At 35.2% G+C, this 14388-nt stretch overlaps 1 protein-coding gene across 3 annotated transcripts in view; it reads left to right on the top strand.

Moving 5' to 3' along the window:
* The window catches only part of STAM (signal transducing adaptor molecule), a 70084-nt gene that overhangs the window by 20365 nt on the left and 35331 nt on the right, over positions 1–14388 (top strand). For all 3 annotated transcript variants that reach the window (XR_008686414.2, XM_088844060.1, XM_055429474.2), the window contains 3 exons: positions 12311–12386; positions 12468–12563; positions 14098–14244. Coding sequence is in view for 2 of the 3 variants with exons in the window: in XM_055429474.2 (XP_055285449.1) it covers positions 12311–12386; positions 12468–12563; positions 14098–14244 (319 nt within the window). In the remaining variant the exon portion in view is untranslated. The remainder of the gene's footprint in view (positions 1–12310; positions 12387–12467; positions 12564–14097; positions 14245–14388) is intronic.

Genomic DNA, 14388 nt, shown 5'->3' with positions numbered 1-14388 from the left:
CCAGTTGCCATGTGACAACTCTGACCACGTTACTCCCCTGCCTTCCACTGAATTAAGCCTAGTAACCTCCTTAGGCCTCTGAGTCATTTATTTTTCATTTACTTTTGTACTCACTATTCTTTTCAACGGGCTTCCCTGGTGGCTCAGTGGTAAAGAATCCGCCTGCCAACGCAGGAGATGCAGTTCCGATCCCTGAATGGGGAAGATCCCCCTGGAGGAGGAAATGGTCACCCTCTCCAGTGTTCTTGTCTGGGAAATCCCATGAATGGAGGAGCCTCGTGGGCTATAGTCATGGGATTGCAGAAGAGTCGGTCATGACTTAGTAACTAAATAGCAACAACACATTCTTTTCAGCTCAAATATTTGAGTTGCCAGTGCTTTTCAGCCTTTTGTATTGCTTTTGGTCCCTCTGTTCCTTCAGTGGGGAATATTCTCATCTCCAGTCTCAGCAGTGTCTCATATCCTCCAGACCCACTGTGGATATTATTTCTTCCATAAAGCCTTTCCTTATCCCAATGACTGAAAATCTAAATCCTCAAAGCACTCTATCAAAACCATTCTTGTTTGAATTTTGTCTTGAGTAACAGTAATTTACATGTGTCCAGTAGTTGTAGATTTGTAGCTTGTTATGCAGAGGAAAGCAAATTATCCTAGTGGTTGAGGGCATGGACTCTGGGATGAGATGCCTGGGCTGGGACCTTGCTCTGACTGCTCAGCTGTGTCTCCGGTGGTCATAGTAACTTTAGTTTGCTGCTTGAGAATAAAGACAGTATCTTTTTCATAGGGGGTTATGGTGAGTGTGAGATCAGTTACTGCATGCAAAGTGTTTATAATAGTATCTGGGGCATGGGTAGGTGGGTGCACCTCTGCTTCTTCTTGATTAAAGTGATATTGTATGACAGTTTGTTGCAGATGAGGTATCCACCTAGCTCCATCCCCCTGTGTTTTGGAGATAAAGCTTTTATCTAGCGTTGCAGTTGAAAAGTCTCCTCTCTTCACGCCATCAGTTTTCATTTTATCTTTAGTTTGGTGTTCTTCATTTTGTAGATACTTTTTATAATAATGTGGTTAGTGGCTTGAAAAGACAAACTCCCTTTCATGACTAGAAATGTTCCATATTTTTCATGTTAAAAAATAAATTTGAACCCATCTAAAAATCCCATATGATATGTTGTGAGGATTCAAAGAGATCAGTTTGTTTTTCTGCAGCTAGCATTATTATTAGAAACTCTAATTTGTTAATTTTATTTCCTGTTTTTTTCTTGTGATGAGAACTGTGAAAAGATATACTCAGCAACTTTCAAACATACAACCAAGTATTGTAACTCTACTCTCTGCTCTCTGCATTACACCCTCAGAACTTACTTATCTTGTAACTGAAAGTTTATACCTTTTGGCCCATTTACTCATTTTGCCCACCCCTTGCCCACCCCTCCACCCTTCCGGTAAACACCACTCGGTTCTGATTCTGTGAGTTTGATTTTATTAGATTTCACATACCAGTGTGATCAGACAGTGTTTGTCTTTCTCAGTCTTATTTCAGTTAGCGCAGTGCCCTCAAGGTTCTATCCATATTGTCCTCAGGTCAGGTTATGTTGTCTAAGAACCTAGATATGTATTTAAAATGTACTAATTTGTTGCTTTAAACAGTTGTGTTTTATTTGTATTTTGTTGTTATCTAGGATCAGTAGGTTTAGATAGATACATGCTCATTTTAAACTTTTTTCATATTTAGAGGGCATTCTCTCTCAGTATTTTTCTTTAATATTTTGTTACCCTTTGGAGATTCTAGTTGACATTGTGCCAAATCTGTGAATTTACTCGGGAAGTGTTCTCAGCTTTGCTAATTTAAATAGAGGGGTTGTTCTTTTTGTTTTTTATTAATATTTTTTTCCTTTCCTCTTTCTTTCTTTTCCCTTTTCACTTATTTTTTCTTCCTTAATAGTTCTTGCTCTCTGGTTCCTTTAAAGTCTCATTACGTTAATTTTTACGCAGTTATTTGTTTATGTAAATGTGATATCTCTTTCTGGCTCTTGTTAATAAAGAATTGTTTGAAAAGGACTATATAATAGTTGAAATACCATTGTAATTTCACAAGGGTTCAAAAAAATGCAAACCCACAGAGTTTGTTTATGTGTGTGATTTCTCTTTAAAAATAATGTTTTACGTACATATCTGGTTGTATTTTCACCTTCTTGCTGTGCCTTGACTTCATAGTAGGAAATAACTATTAGGGCCACATTTTGATTTTCATGGGCCCTCAGCACTTTTGTCTTCCTGGGTCCCTTTCTCCATAAAAAATAATAAAAATATTTTATGGCTGTATTATTATAAAGACAAATGTATTATTATACATGAAAACATTTTCTTTGATCTAAGTTTGTGGCATTCAGTACATTCACGTTACTATGAGATCATCTCCGCTGTCCTTCTCCAGAACTTTTCATCATCTCAGGTGAACTCTGCCTGTCAAACAACTTACCATTCCCCTCTTCCCTTGAACCTGGTAACCATTTATAGTTTTATTTTAATTTTTTAAAATCATTTTATAATTCAGTTCAGTTCAGTCGCTCAGTCATGTCCGACTCTCTGTGACCCCATGAATTACAGCACGCCAGACCTCCCTGTCCATCACCAACTCCCGGAGTACACTCAAACTCATGTCCACAGAGTCGGTGATGCCATCCAGCCATCTCATTCTCCGTCGTCCCCTTCTCCTCCCGCCCCCAACCTTTCCCAGCATCAGAGTCTTTTCCAGTGAGTCAACTCGTCGCATGAGGTGCCCAAAGTATTGCAGTTTCAGCTTTAGCATGAGTCCCTCCAATGAACATCCAGGATTGATCTCTCTTAGAATGGACTGGTTGGATCTCCTTGCAGTATATGGAAAAGTCTGGAGATCTGGTTTATGTTGTCTAGGAACCTAGATATGTTTAGTATGGGTTGCTGATGGTAGCATACGAATATTGAACATACATATTGTAGATTGTTAGTGAAGTATTCTGGGTACCTGGTGTGCTTTAGAAAAGGTTGAAACATGTCACTGGTGTGAAAGGGAAAGTGGGCATGAGTTTTCCTGAGACTGGTGTAGATAGGGCAGGTTGAAGTATGCAGTTCATAAGGTTATTTGTGTACTAGGCACCAGTCTAGTTTTTTTTTTTTTTTAAAAAAAAACATTGTTAAAAAAACACATTGTCATATGGAGTTAATCTGTGATTTTATAAAATGTACAGATCTATTTAAGAGGATAGATTTAGGGAAGGGGGAGGGAACTTTAAGAAAAGCATTTCTGTTTTTATTTGTTTATTTTAATCAAAATGATTTGTCACCAGCAATATATTGTAGGATTATTTGGTATATAAATAAAATAACTTATATTAAAGTCTTTATCCCCTAAGAAAATAATATTTTAAAATCCTTTGGCCCTTTTTAAAAGAAAAAAAATTCTTTCTTGTAAACTGTTTTGGAATTGTGGTCATTTGGAAAATATTCTCAAGTTTTAAGGGGAAATGAAGAGCCAATTATTGTGAAATTTCATTTACTCAGAGAACTGTGACCCAGAAACATGGTTCCAGCAGTCTTTCAGAAAACCCTCCTTAATTCTTCGTCTTTGAACCACACATATGTGTGTATTTGTTTGTTAATTTATAGAAATATTTATGCTTATATGAAATATGTACTTTTTTGTTTCAAAAATAGTTACACGGCTGAAACATTAAAATAACTTAAAAAGGTAAATATTGACAAAATAACTCCTGTCCCTTTTTCTCTCCCCCATCCTCTGTAGGTAACCACTTCTGTTTCCTTTGTATCTTTCTGTTGTTCCTTTATACAAATTCGAAAATAATTTTCCCACATTGATAGGCAATAAATATATTATATTCACTGTTCTACATTTGTAAGTACTTAATTCCTTAACATATCCAGTCACCCTGAAGTGTTTGAATATGCTGGACTTAAAAAAAAATTATGAAATTTTTTTTTTCTGACTTTGTAAGATATTCACATGATGTTTAGTGTGCAGTTCCAGTGTCTGAGTAAGTACTGAAAAATGCTTAGCCAGTGAGGTCATATGATAGACTGAAAAGTCTCTGTTCAAAATCAAGAGAACTTTCAGAATAATAGTAGCAGTTTCTTTAACGTGTCTTCACATAATAAATAGCTTTTGTCTGTTAGTTTTGATTGATTTGTTTATAATTTCATATATAAAAAAATAGGTGGGAGAATAAATATTGATTATCCACAATAAAAAATTAATATTCTGTAATTGACATCCAGATTAATTTGTGCTATTATTTTATATCTTAACTATCTTTGCTTAGACAAAAATACAGTTGACTGAGAGTGGAAAACATGATAAACTTTTCTCTGTACTTGGCTAAGTCTTTTGATTTATTCACATAAAATTAGAAGAAGAAAATGATAGTTGTTGATATTTTGTGAAAAATATGAGTATAAGTCTTTGGGAAAGAGTTTGTTAAAAATATTTTTCGTTGGCTTTATATTGTCTTTTCCTGGACCTGGACTTTGACTATCTTTAGGCTTTAACTGGAGGTTAATAAAATATGTCTTGATTTTTTTTTTCTTTTTTCTTTTAAGGGAAAAGTAATGTCTGACCTAGACGTCTTCAGATTATAAGGGCAGCTTCAGGTCAAGAAACAGATCTCTTCCAACGTTTGTTTTGTGACAGTCATACCCTCGATTGTCTGGCCTAGATCTTGAAGTCTTTCATTTATTGACTGTTTATTATCTGTGTTAGGGACTTTATACATACCTCATCTGTTATATGAATTATGTGTATATTTTTTCCATTATTCATTTGACTTTGTTTTCCCATTTAGAAGTTTTTTATTTTTATATTGCTGAATTTATCAGTTTTCTGGTTTTTAGAATTTTGAGTTACAGACTTTGCTTCTTTAAGGTTTTAGTAGAACTATCTCATGTTTTCTTTATAGTTTCAGTTTTTTGTTTTATGATTAATATACTTTGTTTTTTAAAATAGAATTTTAGGTTTACCAAAAAATTGAGCCAATAGTACAAAGAATTCCATACCCCCCCTTATATATAGTTTCCCCTATTATTAACATCTTGCATTAGTGTGGTATATATTATAAGAAATGAGTCAATGTGGTGGTGGGAGTGGTGGTGGTTTAGTAGCTAAGTCATGTCTGACTCTTTCGACCCCATAGATGGTAGCCCTCCAGGCTCCTCTGTCCATGGGTTAACCAATGTCTGTGGTTTATATTAAGGCTCACTCTATATTGTACAGTTTTATGGGTTTTGACAAGTCCATAATGACGTGTATCTATTGTTCAAGGATCACACAGAGTAGCTTCACCGACCTTAAAATGTCCTATGTTCCCCCTATTCATTCCTCTCCTTTCTCTCTGAACCTCTGGCAACCACCAGTTTTTTTTTTTGTTTTTTTTTTTTTACTATTTCTGTAATTTCCCCTTTTCCAAAATGTACAATTAGGAGCATATAGTATATATAACCTTTTCAGACTGGCTTCTTTTACTTAGCAAAATGCATTTAAGCATCATCTATGTTTTTTCATGGCTTGCTGGCTCATTTCTTTTTATTTCTGAATAGTATTTCTTCATGTGAATGTATTATAGTTTCTTTATACAGTCACCTGTTGAAGGATATCTTGATTGCTTCCAGTTTTTGGTGATTGTGAATACAGCTGCTGTAAAAGCATGTGCAGTTTTTTCGTTTGTATGTATGAACATAGATTTTTAAAAACTGGGTAAATACCAAAGGGCATGGTTGCTGGATTATTTGATAGGACTGCACATAGCTTTTGTAAGAAACTGGCAAACTGTCTTCCAAAGTCTCTTGTAGTTGTGATTTCAATTTTTACTTTTAAGTCTTTGATCTATTTGGAATTTATTATGTAATTTGAGATATGGCTCTAAATTTATTCTTTTTTGTTTGGCTACCTCAAAATTTCAGCACCATTTATTGAATGATCTTTGTCCTTTCTGATTTGAAATACTACTCTTATATATTACATTGCTTTATGTATTTGGATGTTTTTAAAATTCTGTTTTGTCCCATTGGTATGTATCTATTCATGTACTGCTACCATATGGTTTTAATTATTAAAACCTTATAATACATTGTAATACTTGGCAGGGCTGGTTTTCTTTCTTTTTTTTTTTTTACAGTTTCTTAATATTCTTGTCCCTCTCTACTGTCCTCACATAAACTTTTGGATTGGCTTGGCTAGTTTGTGAACAGAACTATTTTTTTCTAATGGTCTTAGTTTTAAGTGAATAGTTTTTTGATATTAAAATTTTCCTATGTGAGAATGTAGCATGTCTTTCTGTTTATATCCTTTAATAGTGTTTTAAAGTTTTCCTGTTAACAAATCTCGTTCATTTTTGAAGTTTTTTAATAAGGTATTTTGTTGTTGTTTAGTCACTAGGTTTTGTCTGACTCTCTTGCAGCACCATGTACTGTAGCCCACCAGGCTTTTCTGTCCGTGGGATTTCCCAGGCAAGAATACAGGAGTGGGTTGCCATGCTGTCCTTCAAGGGGTCCTCCTGACCCAGAGATTGAACCTGCGTCCCCTGTGTTGGCAGGCAGATTCTTTACCACTGACCGACTAGAGAAGCCCATTTTGTCCTTTTTGCTTCTATTTAAGTGAAGCCTTTAACTGCTGGTTTGATGGGAAATTTCTTTTTTCAAAATAGACTGTATTATAACAATGGTGTAAGGAGAAAGTGATGTGATGATTCAGGAGAAATTGGCAACAGCTATAGGTGCCAAGACCTTGACCAGGCAGTAGGATGTGGGTCTGATTAAATCTGATATTTCCATCTTTACTTGCCCCATTTTACATGATTTTTTAAACCACCATGTATTCAGTAGGACAGGATCTACAGAGTCCTCATGACTCCCGAGATCATTTCACAGATGAGGAAACTAAAGCACTGAGATTTTAATGTGACTTGTCTGAAAGTTGTAGAGGCAAATTGGAAGTCAGGTTATTTTTACCAATTTTATGTTTCTTCTCACTTCTTTGTGCTGAGTCCTCAAGTACCTATGGTGCATGGTTATTTAAAAGTCAAAATCATGAACTAAGTAAGACGTACCAGTTTTTTTTTTAATTGGAGTTTAAAATTGCCCTGTAATGTTGTGTTGGTTTCTGCTGTACAATGAAGTGAATCAGGCACATGTATATGTGCATCCCTCCCTCATAAGTCTACATCCCTTTCTCATCCCACCCTCCTAGATCTTCAGAGAGCACTGAGCTGAGCTCTTTGTGCTGTACAGCAGCTTCCCACTAGCTGTCTACTTTACACATGGTAATGTATATAAAATGGGCGTCTGAGCTGGCTTAGATGGTAAAGAACCTGCCTGCCAGTGCAGGAAGCACAGGTTCGATCCCTGGGTCATGGGGTCGCAAAGAGTCGGACAAGACAGAGCGACTGAACTGAACTGAACTGATTCAGTGTTTTGCCCTTTTCCCCTTGTGCTGTGTAGACTGTGTTTTATGTAATGTATGTTACAAATCATATATGCATTTTGAATATGACATTGAATGTACAGTTATTATTCATTTCAGTTCAGATTCCTTTTGTATTTTATATTAAACTTCTTTTATTGTTAATGTAATGCCTTTATGCTTTTGAAAGTCACCTCTAAATTAGACTCCCTTTAGTATTCCAGGTGGGTTTATTTTATCTGTTAATTAAGTTTTTTTTACTTTGATCAGCAAAGATTTGAGTTCTCATCTCTTTTAGTGTATGCCTGCTAGGTACTAAATGGCAAGCCACTCCAGTACTCTTGCCTAGAAAATCCCATGGAGAAGCCTGGTGGGCTGCAGTCCGTGGGGTCGCTAAGGGTCGGACATGACTGAGTGACTTCACTTTCACTTTTCACTTTCACACATTGGAGAAGGAAATGGCAACCCACTCCTGTGTTCTTGCCTGGAGAATCCCAGGGACGGGGGAGCCTGGTGGGCTTCCGTCAAGAGGTCACACAGAGTTGGACACGACTGAAGTGACTTAGCAGCAGCAGCAGCTAGGTACTAAGACTTGTAAAAGTATGCATATGTATTTCCCTCCCCACTCTACAATATCCTTGAATTATAGTTTGTAGTACTTTTTATAGCATATTAAATTAAAATGTAAAGTTTAATTCATTCTAAAATAGCTTTGAAAGCTAAAGCTGTAAAAGTAAAACTCAATAGAAGAATAGGACACGTTTGTGCTTTCTAGAAGTCACATCGAGTGTCTCTAAGTCCCTGGCGCGATTCTGGGAGTAATGTAATAACATACTGAACAGGAAGTGTTGAAGTCCCCTTTTACAGATGAGGTCTGTCAGGCCTGGCATCTCTTTCTCCTGAATCACAGTGCCGCTTTTGTCTAGCAGTGGTTCTCAGCCCAGTGGTGTCGCTCTGTTAGGAATGGTTTTGGTTCTCACAATGACAGTAGGTTACTACTCTCATCGATTAGGCAGGGGCCAGAGATGTGATACGCCAGATAGTCTTACATCACAAGAATTTTTCTGCCCCTATTTAGAAACACACAGCTAGTAGCTGTGTACCTTTTCAGTCCTGCCTCAAAGGTGATGAGAGGTTAACCATGCAAGCACATTTGTGAGTTGTACTATGGATTGTTATTACTGTTACTTTTTTTTTTAACTGTTTTTCTTTTTTATTTACAATACTTTAAGGGAAATGCCCTATTGTTCTTCTGTCAGGCCCCATGAGGGGAATAATAAAGAGGTGGTATTCTCATTTTGAAAAGTTGATTGATCTGAAATCATAGGTTTAGTAATAAATGCAGTAATTAGAATTTAAATTCACTGCTCTTTGAATGATAATAATTCACTCAAGCATATAAAATCTTATTACAGTTGAACCTGATATCTTTATGGTACAAAAGTACTTTTCATCTGAGATGTAGAGATGAGACATATTTGAAATAAGAGGCTTTTAAAAAGTTGTACAGACTGTAAGATCTCATAAATCTTCACTCCTTTTGTCCAGCAAAATCATTGAATATTTTTGTCTTTCTCCTTATATATTAATGGAAAGACCTTTTCAGATAATCTCACTAATTGGCAACCAGGGACAAATGTTGAGCTGTTTAACTGTCATAACTGTACATCAACATACCTACAAGCAGATATTTATAAATAATGTGACAATTTTGGAAATGTACTCAGGTCTATTCAAAGAGATTTGAAATTTCATTGTTCTTTGAAAAGAGAATTGGAGGAATGCAAAATTAGTTTTAGTTTTCTTTGATCCTGTGAGTTGCATCCTATGCATGTTTAGCTTCCCAAACTTAACTGTGTTCTTTTGCAGCCCCCTCCATTTTATTTTTCCTGAAAACTTGGTCTGCTATCCACTGAGTGAACTCTGTGTGCTGTCTCAGAATTTCAGTTCCCATTTCTCTTACAGAGTGTGAATATCTCCCCACACTGAGTGGAGTTGTTCAGAGTATTCATATTTTAAACATGGCCCTACATAATCTTCGCTTGGTGCACAACATAGCAGTTTTGCTTCATTAATTAGGGAGAAGTTGCCCATATTGAACATCCTTGAGAGATGGCAGGGTATGTGCTCCAACAGGAACTCCCTAGCAAGGAAAACTGATTAACTACCATGTTTGCCTTATATCCTGACTTTGGAAACCCAGGAAACAATATGCTTCCTTTACATTTTACAGTGGTGTGATTTACGCTGTGGTCATTTATCACATTTAAGTTAAGAGCATTATTTGGGGCTGGAAAAGGTGAGGGAGAGTTCTTTCCTTGTTCTTGTCTGTATCCTTGATCCCTCCTATCTTTTTGTTTTTCCACCCCAAGGTAAGGAAAAATGTGGATGAGTCTTACAGATTGCTTTAAAATACAAAAATGGGGTTTGGGGAAGGGTTTTGAGAGACATCAGGATTTAACTGATTGGTGGTGGAATCTGTTGGTAGTCCCCTCTAAAGGCACATGCAGATTTTATCTTAGCAGGCATTTTTATAAAATACTTCATCTGTATGTACCATCAGTCTCTTTCTTCACATCCTGTGCTTCTCGCCACACTTCTTATTGTGCATTTTTCCCTTACCATGCAAGTTTCAGAAATAAATTTTGTGAGAGCATGTACATTTTCCACATGGGAAGCAAACTCAGTGGAAGATGCAGAAGTTGGTAACAAATAGAGTTTTATAGTGAAGATTATTTAGTTATTCAAAATACTAATTATTGCGCAACAGTGAAAAGTAGTGTTTGTCCCATTTGGCTCAGTGACTTTTTCTTGAGCATCGGCCATGGTGAAGGCATAGAACCTAAATGACGAGAGTGGTATTGGGGGAGAGAGAGGATAGATAGGGACCCCCCTCCTAAAGCTGTCTTTTCTCTGAAGCCTACAGTGCAGTGTGTGTTGAGGTAGATTGGAGTAATGTTGTGAATAGAGAAACTGACTCTGATGCTTTAGTTCATCAGAGCTGACACATGCCGAGGCAGCTGTATCCATTTGTGAAAGGCCTGTTTTCTTATCTGGCCTAGGATTTAAGGAAAAAACATTAGAAGCCACAACTCGATGCAAGTACTGCCTTTTTTTCTCCCTGTCATATGAACTACATGTCCTAGATCTATGCATAAAAAGATAAAGTTTGGATGAATATAATTTTGGCTGGGGTGACCACACATCAAGTGTGCCTTGGGTAGTTTCACTGTGTGCCTACATTTATGCCTGGTTAGCACCGCCTTTCACTTTCAGAGGGGCACGTGTATAGGTGATAAATTGTATAGATGCTGTGTTTGTAGTCCACGTTCATTTATCATTGAGAGGATAATAACCAGAGGATGCCTACTTTAAATTCACTTGTAACTCTTTTTTCTTTTCTATGGTTTTTCATAGGATTTTTTTTAATTGGAGGATAATTGCTTTACAGTGTTGTGTTTCTGCTGTGTTCAACAGCATGAATCAGCTATAAGTATACATATAAAATTGCTTATAACTCTTAAGCCTTTTTGAAAACAATATTTTAGCCATAATTTTTTGTTGCATAGTTAAGATTTAATGTGTATACATATACTTTGGTTTCACTTCTGTATTTTACTTACAGTCTTGTGGAAATACTGAAAAGATGAATTAAAAAAACACGGAACAGAATGAGGTAGTTAATACTAGTGTTTTGTGGGTCATTTGTGTTGTTTAATAGCACCAGTTTTATATACAACTCTGAATGAATTATTTTTTTTTAGCTTAATGTATCTGAAAAGATACTGCTTTGTTAGCATATGTGAAGTGTTTATCAGGACTCAGGCATTCTAGTTCACTTTCCTGTTTGGCATTATCCTTTTTATGGTTGCCGTAGCAAACTTTACTTTGGTGTCAGACATGTCTTTACTTTGGTTTTTAAAATTGGCTGTGGTAAAACATTTCAGCAGTATAGAAATGAGTGAAATAATAAGTACAAGATCCATTTCAAAGTGCCTTTCTCCATCCTCCTTTCCACGAGTCCCTGCAGTTTAGATTCTTTTTTTTTTTTTAATGTGGTTTATGAACAATACATGAGAAATTTCATTTAAAACTTGGTGGTAGAGCAAGTATTCAGAATTATTTTCTAAAAAGTTTTACTCATAGTGCTGAATCACCTTTGGATCATTATTTTTTAATTATTTCAATTTTAGTATTCAGATAATCCTTTTTATATTTGACCTCTGCCATGCTTTTAAGTGATAATTTTGTGTTTGTCAACGTGCTTTTCAAAAGTGCAAAAATTAGCCTGCTAAAATCCTGATTTCTGTCCCCTCAACTCAGTGAGATCACCGCTGTCTTCCTGGGGTCACTTTCTCTGCACTGAGATCCAGAAACTGCCTGTAGACAGAAAGCCTGTTCCAGTATCTGCAGTGCCCCTGTGTCAAAAGCTGAAGCAAATGTCTGGTTTATCTGTTTTGTGTTCTTTCTTACAGATCATCATTCTGTGCTGCCTGTGGCCTATCGTCTCAAGTGTATTTTAAATATGTTTTTCCAGTTCTCTGATTATTTACAACAGGAGTTCCATTTATTCTATCATGACTAGAAGTGAAACTCTTGATCTGTCATTTATTTTCAAAACCTTTCAATCAGAATTAGCCCCAAATGCCTTGTCTATGATTGCTAAGGAAAGAACCTGTTAATTTTGTTGAAAAATTTGAAGCAACTTTTTAGTGTACAGTTTTTCAGTTGTGTCATTAATAAAAATTAAAAGTCTCTACCAGGTTCTCCCATTTTGTATTACAACTTATTGCCTTTTATAGTTAAGGTGGGAGGGGGAAGCGGAGTATACAACTAATTGTTACACTTTTCATTTTTTAGACCTAAAGATTGTCTTCGGTCTATTATGAGGAGGGTAAACCATAAAGATCCTCATGTGGCTATGCAGGCTCTCACTGTGAGTGATTTCGTTTTAAGATCTACAGCAAAATTGTCTGCCAAAATCAAGCCCTTTTAACTTCCGATTTTATCCTTTTAGCTTCTAGGAGCATGTGTATCAAACTGTGGCAAAATTTTTCACTTAGAAGTATGTTCGAGAGATTTTGCTAGTGAAGTAAGCAACGTATTAAACAAGGTAAAGAACATTATTTCCAGAAATGAATTAAGACTGTCTTCTTCCTTCATGTATTTTACATGTATTTTATTGTTCAGTTCTTCACATTTATAAATCACAAAGGACTAGTCTGTGTTTTTTTTGTTTTTCTTTTTTTAACTCTTTCTAGGCTATGTCTATCCCATGTATAAGTCCTTGTTAGGTTTGCCCAGGAGACTACGTATTTATATAACTTGGAGAGTTGTTTTTGGTGAAGCCAAATTAAGATACATTTAACCTTTTTTCTTCATCATTCCTTTCTTTTGATGAAAAATATGTGCATTTTTCTATCTGATTAAAAATTACCAGTTTACTTTGGGCACAGTTCTTACTGTGCTTTTTTAGTCACAGAGGTCATCTACTTAACAAAATGTAAGGCATTCAAATCTAGCAATTGAAGGAATTTAAAAAATTTAATTGCTAAGTAATATGTAAGTTTTCCCAGTAAAAATTCATGCATTCTAAAGGTAATTATCTCTGACCTTTCTTGGTGGTGAGTGGAGTATTTATTAAGAAAAATTATTTTTAATGTTAAAAGGGGAAATGCTTCATGTTTTTTGGGAAAAATGAGCATTTCCCAATTTTAGTAGGAAACAGTAAAGGAGTGAGATAATTTAAAATTCTGGACTTCTTCTAATACATTATGGTTATGTGATAATTTTTCCCTGTGTTACTTTATCCAGTTATTTAGTTATATTGTATTTAGGTGTTTTTTGTTGTTGTTGTTGTTTTTACCAATTCTTTACCATTCTTTTAATGTCTTGAATGTTCATTCAAAATGTACAGCTATTTATAAAGAGATTCTAATATAATATTTTCTTTAATTGAAGATGTATACTCAGTACTTAGTAATATAAACAACTACATTGCAAGGCAAGCAGTTATAGGAGAAAGAACTTCACTTTATTTTACAGATATTTTATAGTGAACTTACTGGTTTTATACTTAAGAGGGAGATGCTGTTTTGAAGAAATGAAGTTTCCAGGATTATTAACAGTAGTGGGCCTCAGGCCAGGCCTCAGATAATTAAGTAATTGGAGGAAAACACAGTCATGCATATTAAAAATCAGGAATTAGGAATAAAAGAACTGTATTATTTATTCTCTTTTCCAACTTATTTTTTTATTGGTCTGAAAAAAAGAAAATAGATTTTCCTGTCTTCTTCATATGCAGTAAAATATGAGTGAGTAAAATACTCTGAAATACTCTTAGTTGTAAAATACTCTGAAAAGTCCTATCTTTCTGACCTCCAAAATAAGTAACATTTTTATATATAATATAAATATATAACATTTATATCTAATGTTTTGATTTGATGTGACGTATGTGATGGTATCATCTATTTTTTTTCCATAAAATGAAAATAAAACTAGCTTATTTCTAGTAACCATCTGTGTTTTCTTATGTGTCAACTATAGCTAGGGATAATTTATGATTTAAAAAGAGATATGAAATACTGTATTAAATCATTAAATAGAAAGTGCTTTTTTGTTAAATTTTTTTCTCTATTTTTCAGGGTCATCCTAAAGTGTGTGAAAAATTGAAGGCTCTTATGGTTGAATGGACGGATGAATTCAAGAATGATCCACAGCTTAGTCTAATATCAGCAATGATTAAGAACCTGAAAGAACAGGGTGTTACGTTTCCAGCTATTGGCTCTCAGGTATTTTATAGACACTTGTGTGTGCTACAGTTTGTTTCTAAAATTAACCGTGTTTATCTGAGTTTTTCTTTTTTTTCTTCCAAACCCAGGTAGTTGTTAATACTCCAGAGGAATTTTATTAATAATAATAATCTTGCATATAAA

Source organism: Moschus berezovskii, chromosome 15 (genome assembly GCF_049115385.1).
Source record: "Moschus berezovskii isolate FMDL1 chromosome 15, NW_MosBer_1.0, whole genome shotgun sequence".
NCBI classification, from domain to species: domain Eukaryota; kingdom Metazoa; phylum Chordata; class Mammalia; order Artiodactyla; family Moschidae; genus Moschus; species Moschus berezovskii.
This window is presented reverse-complemented; position numbering and strand designations above follow the sequence as displayed.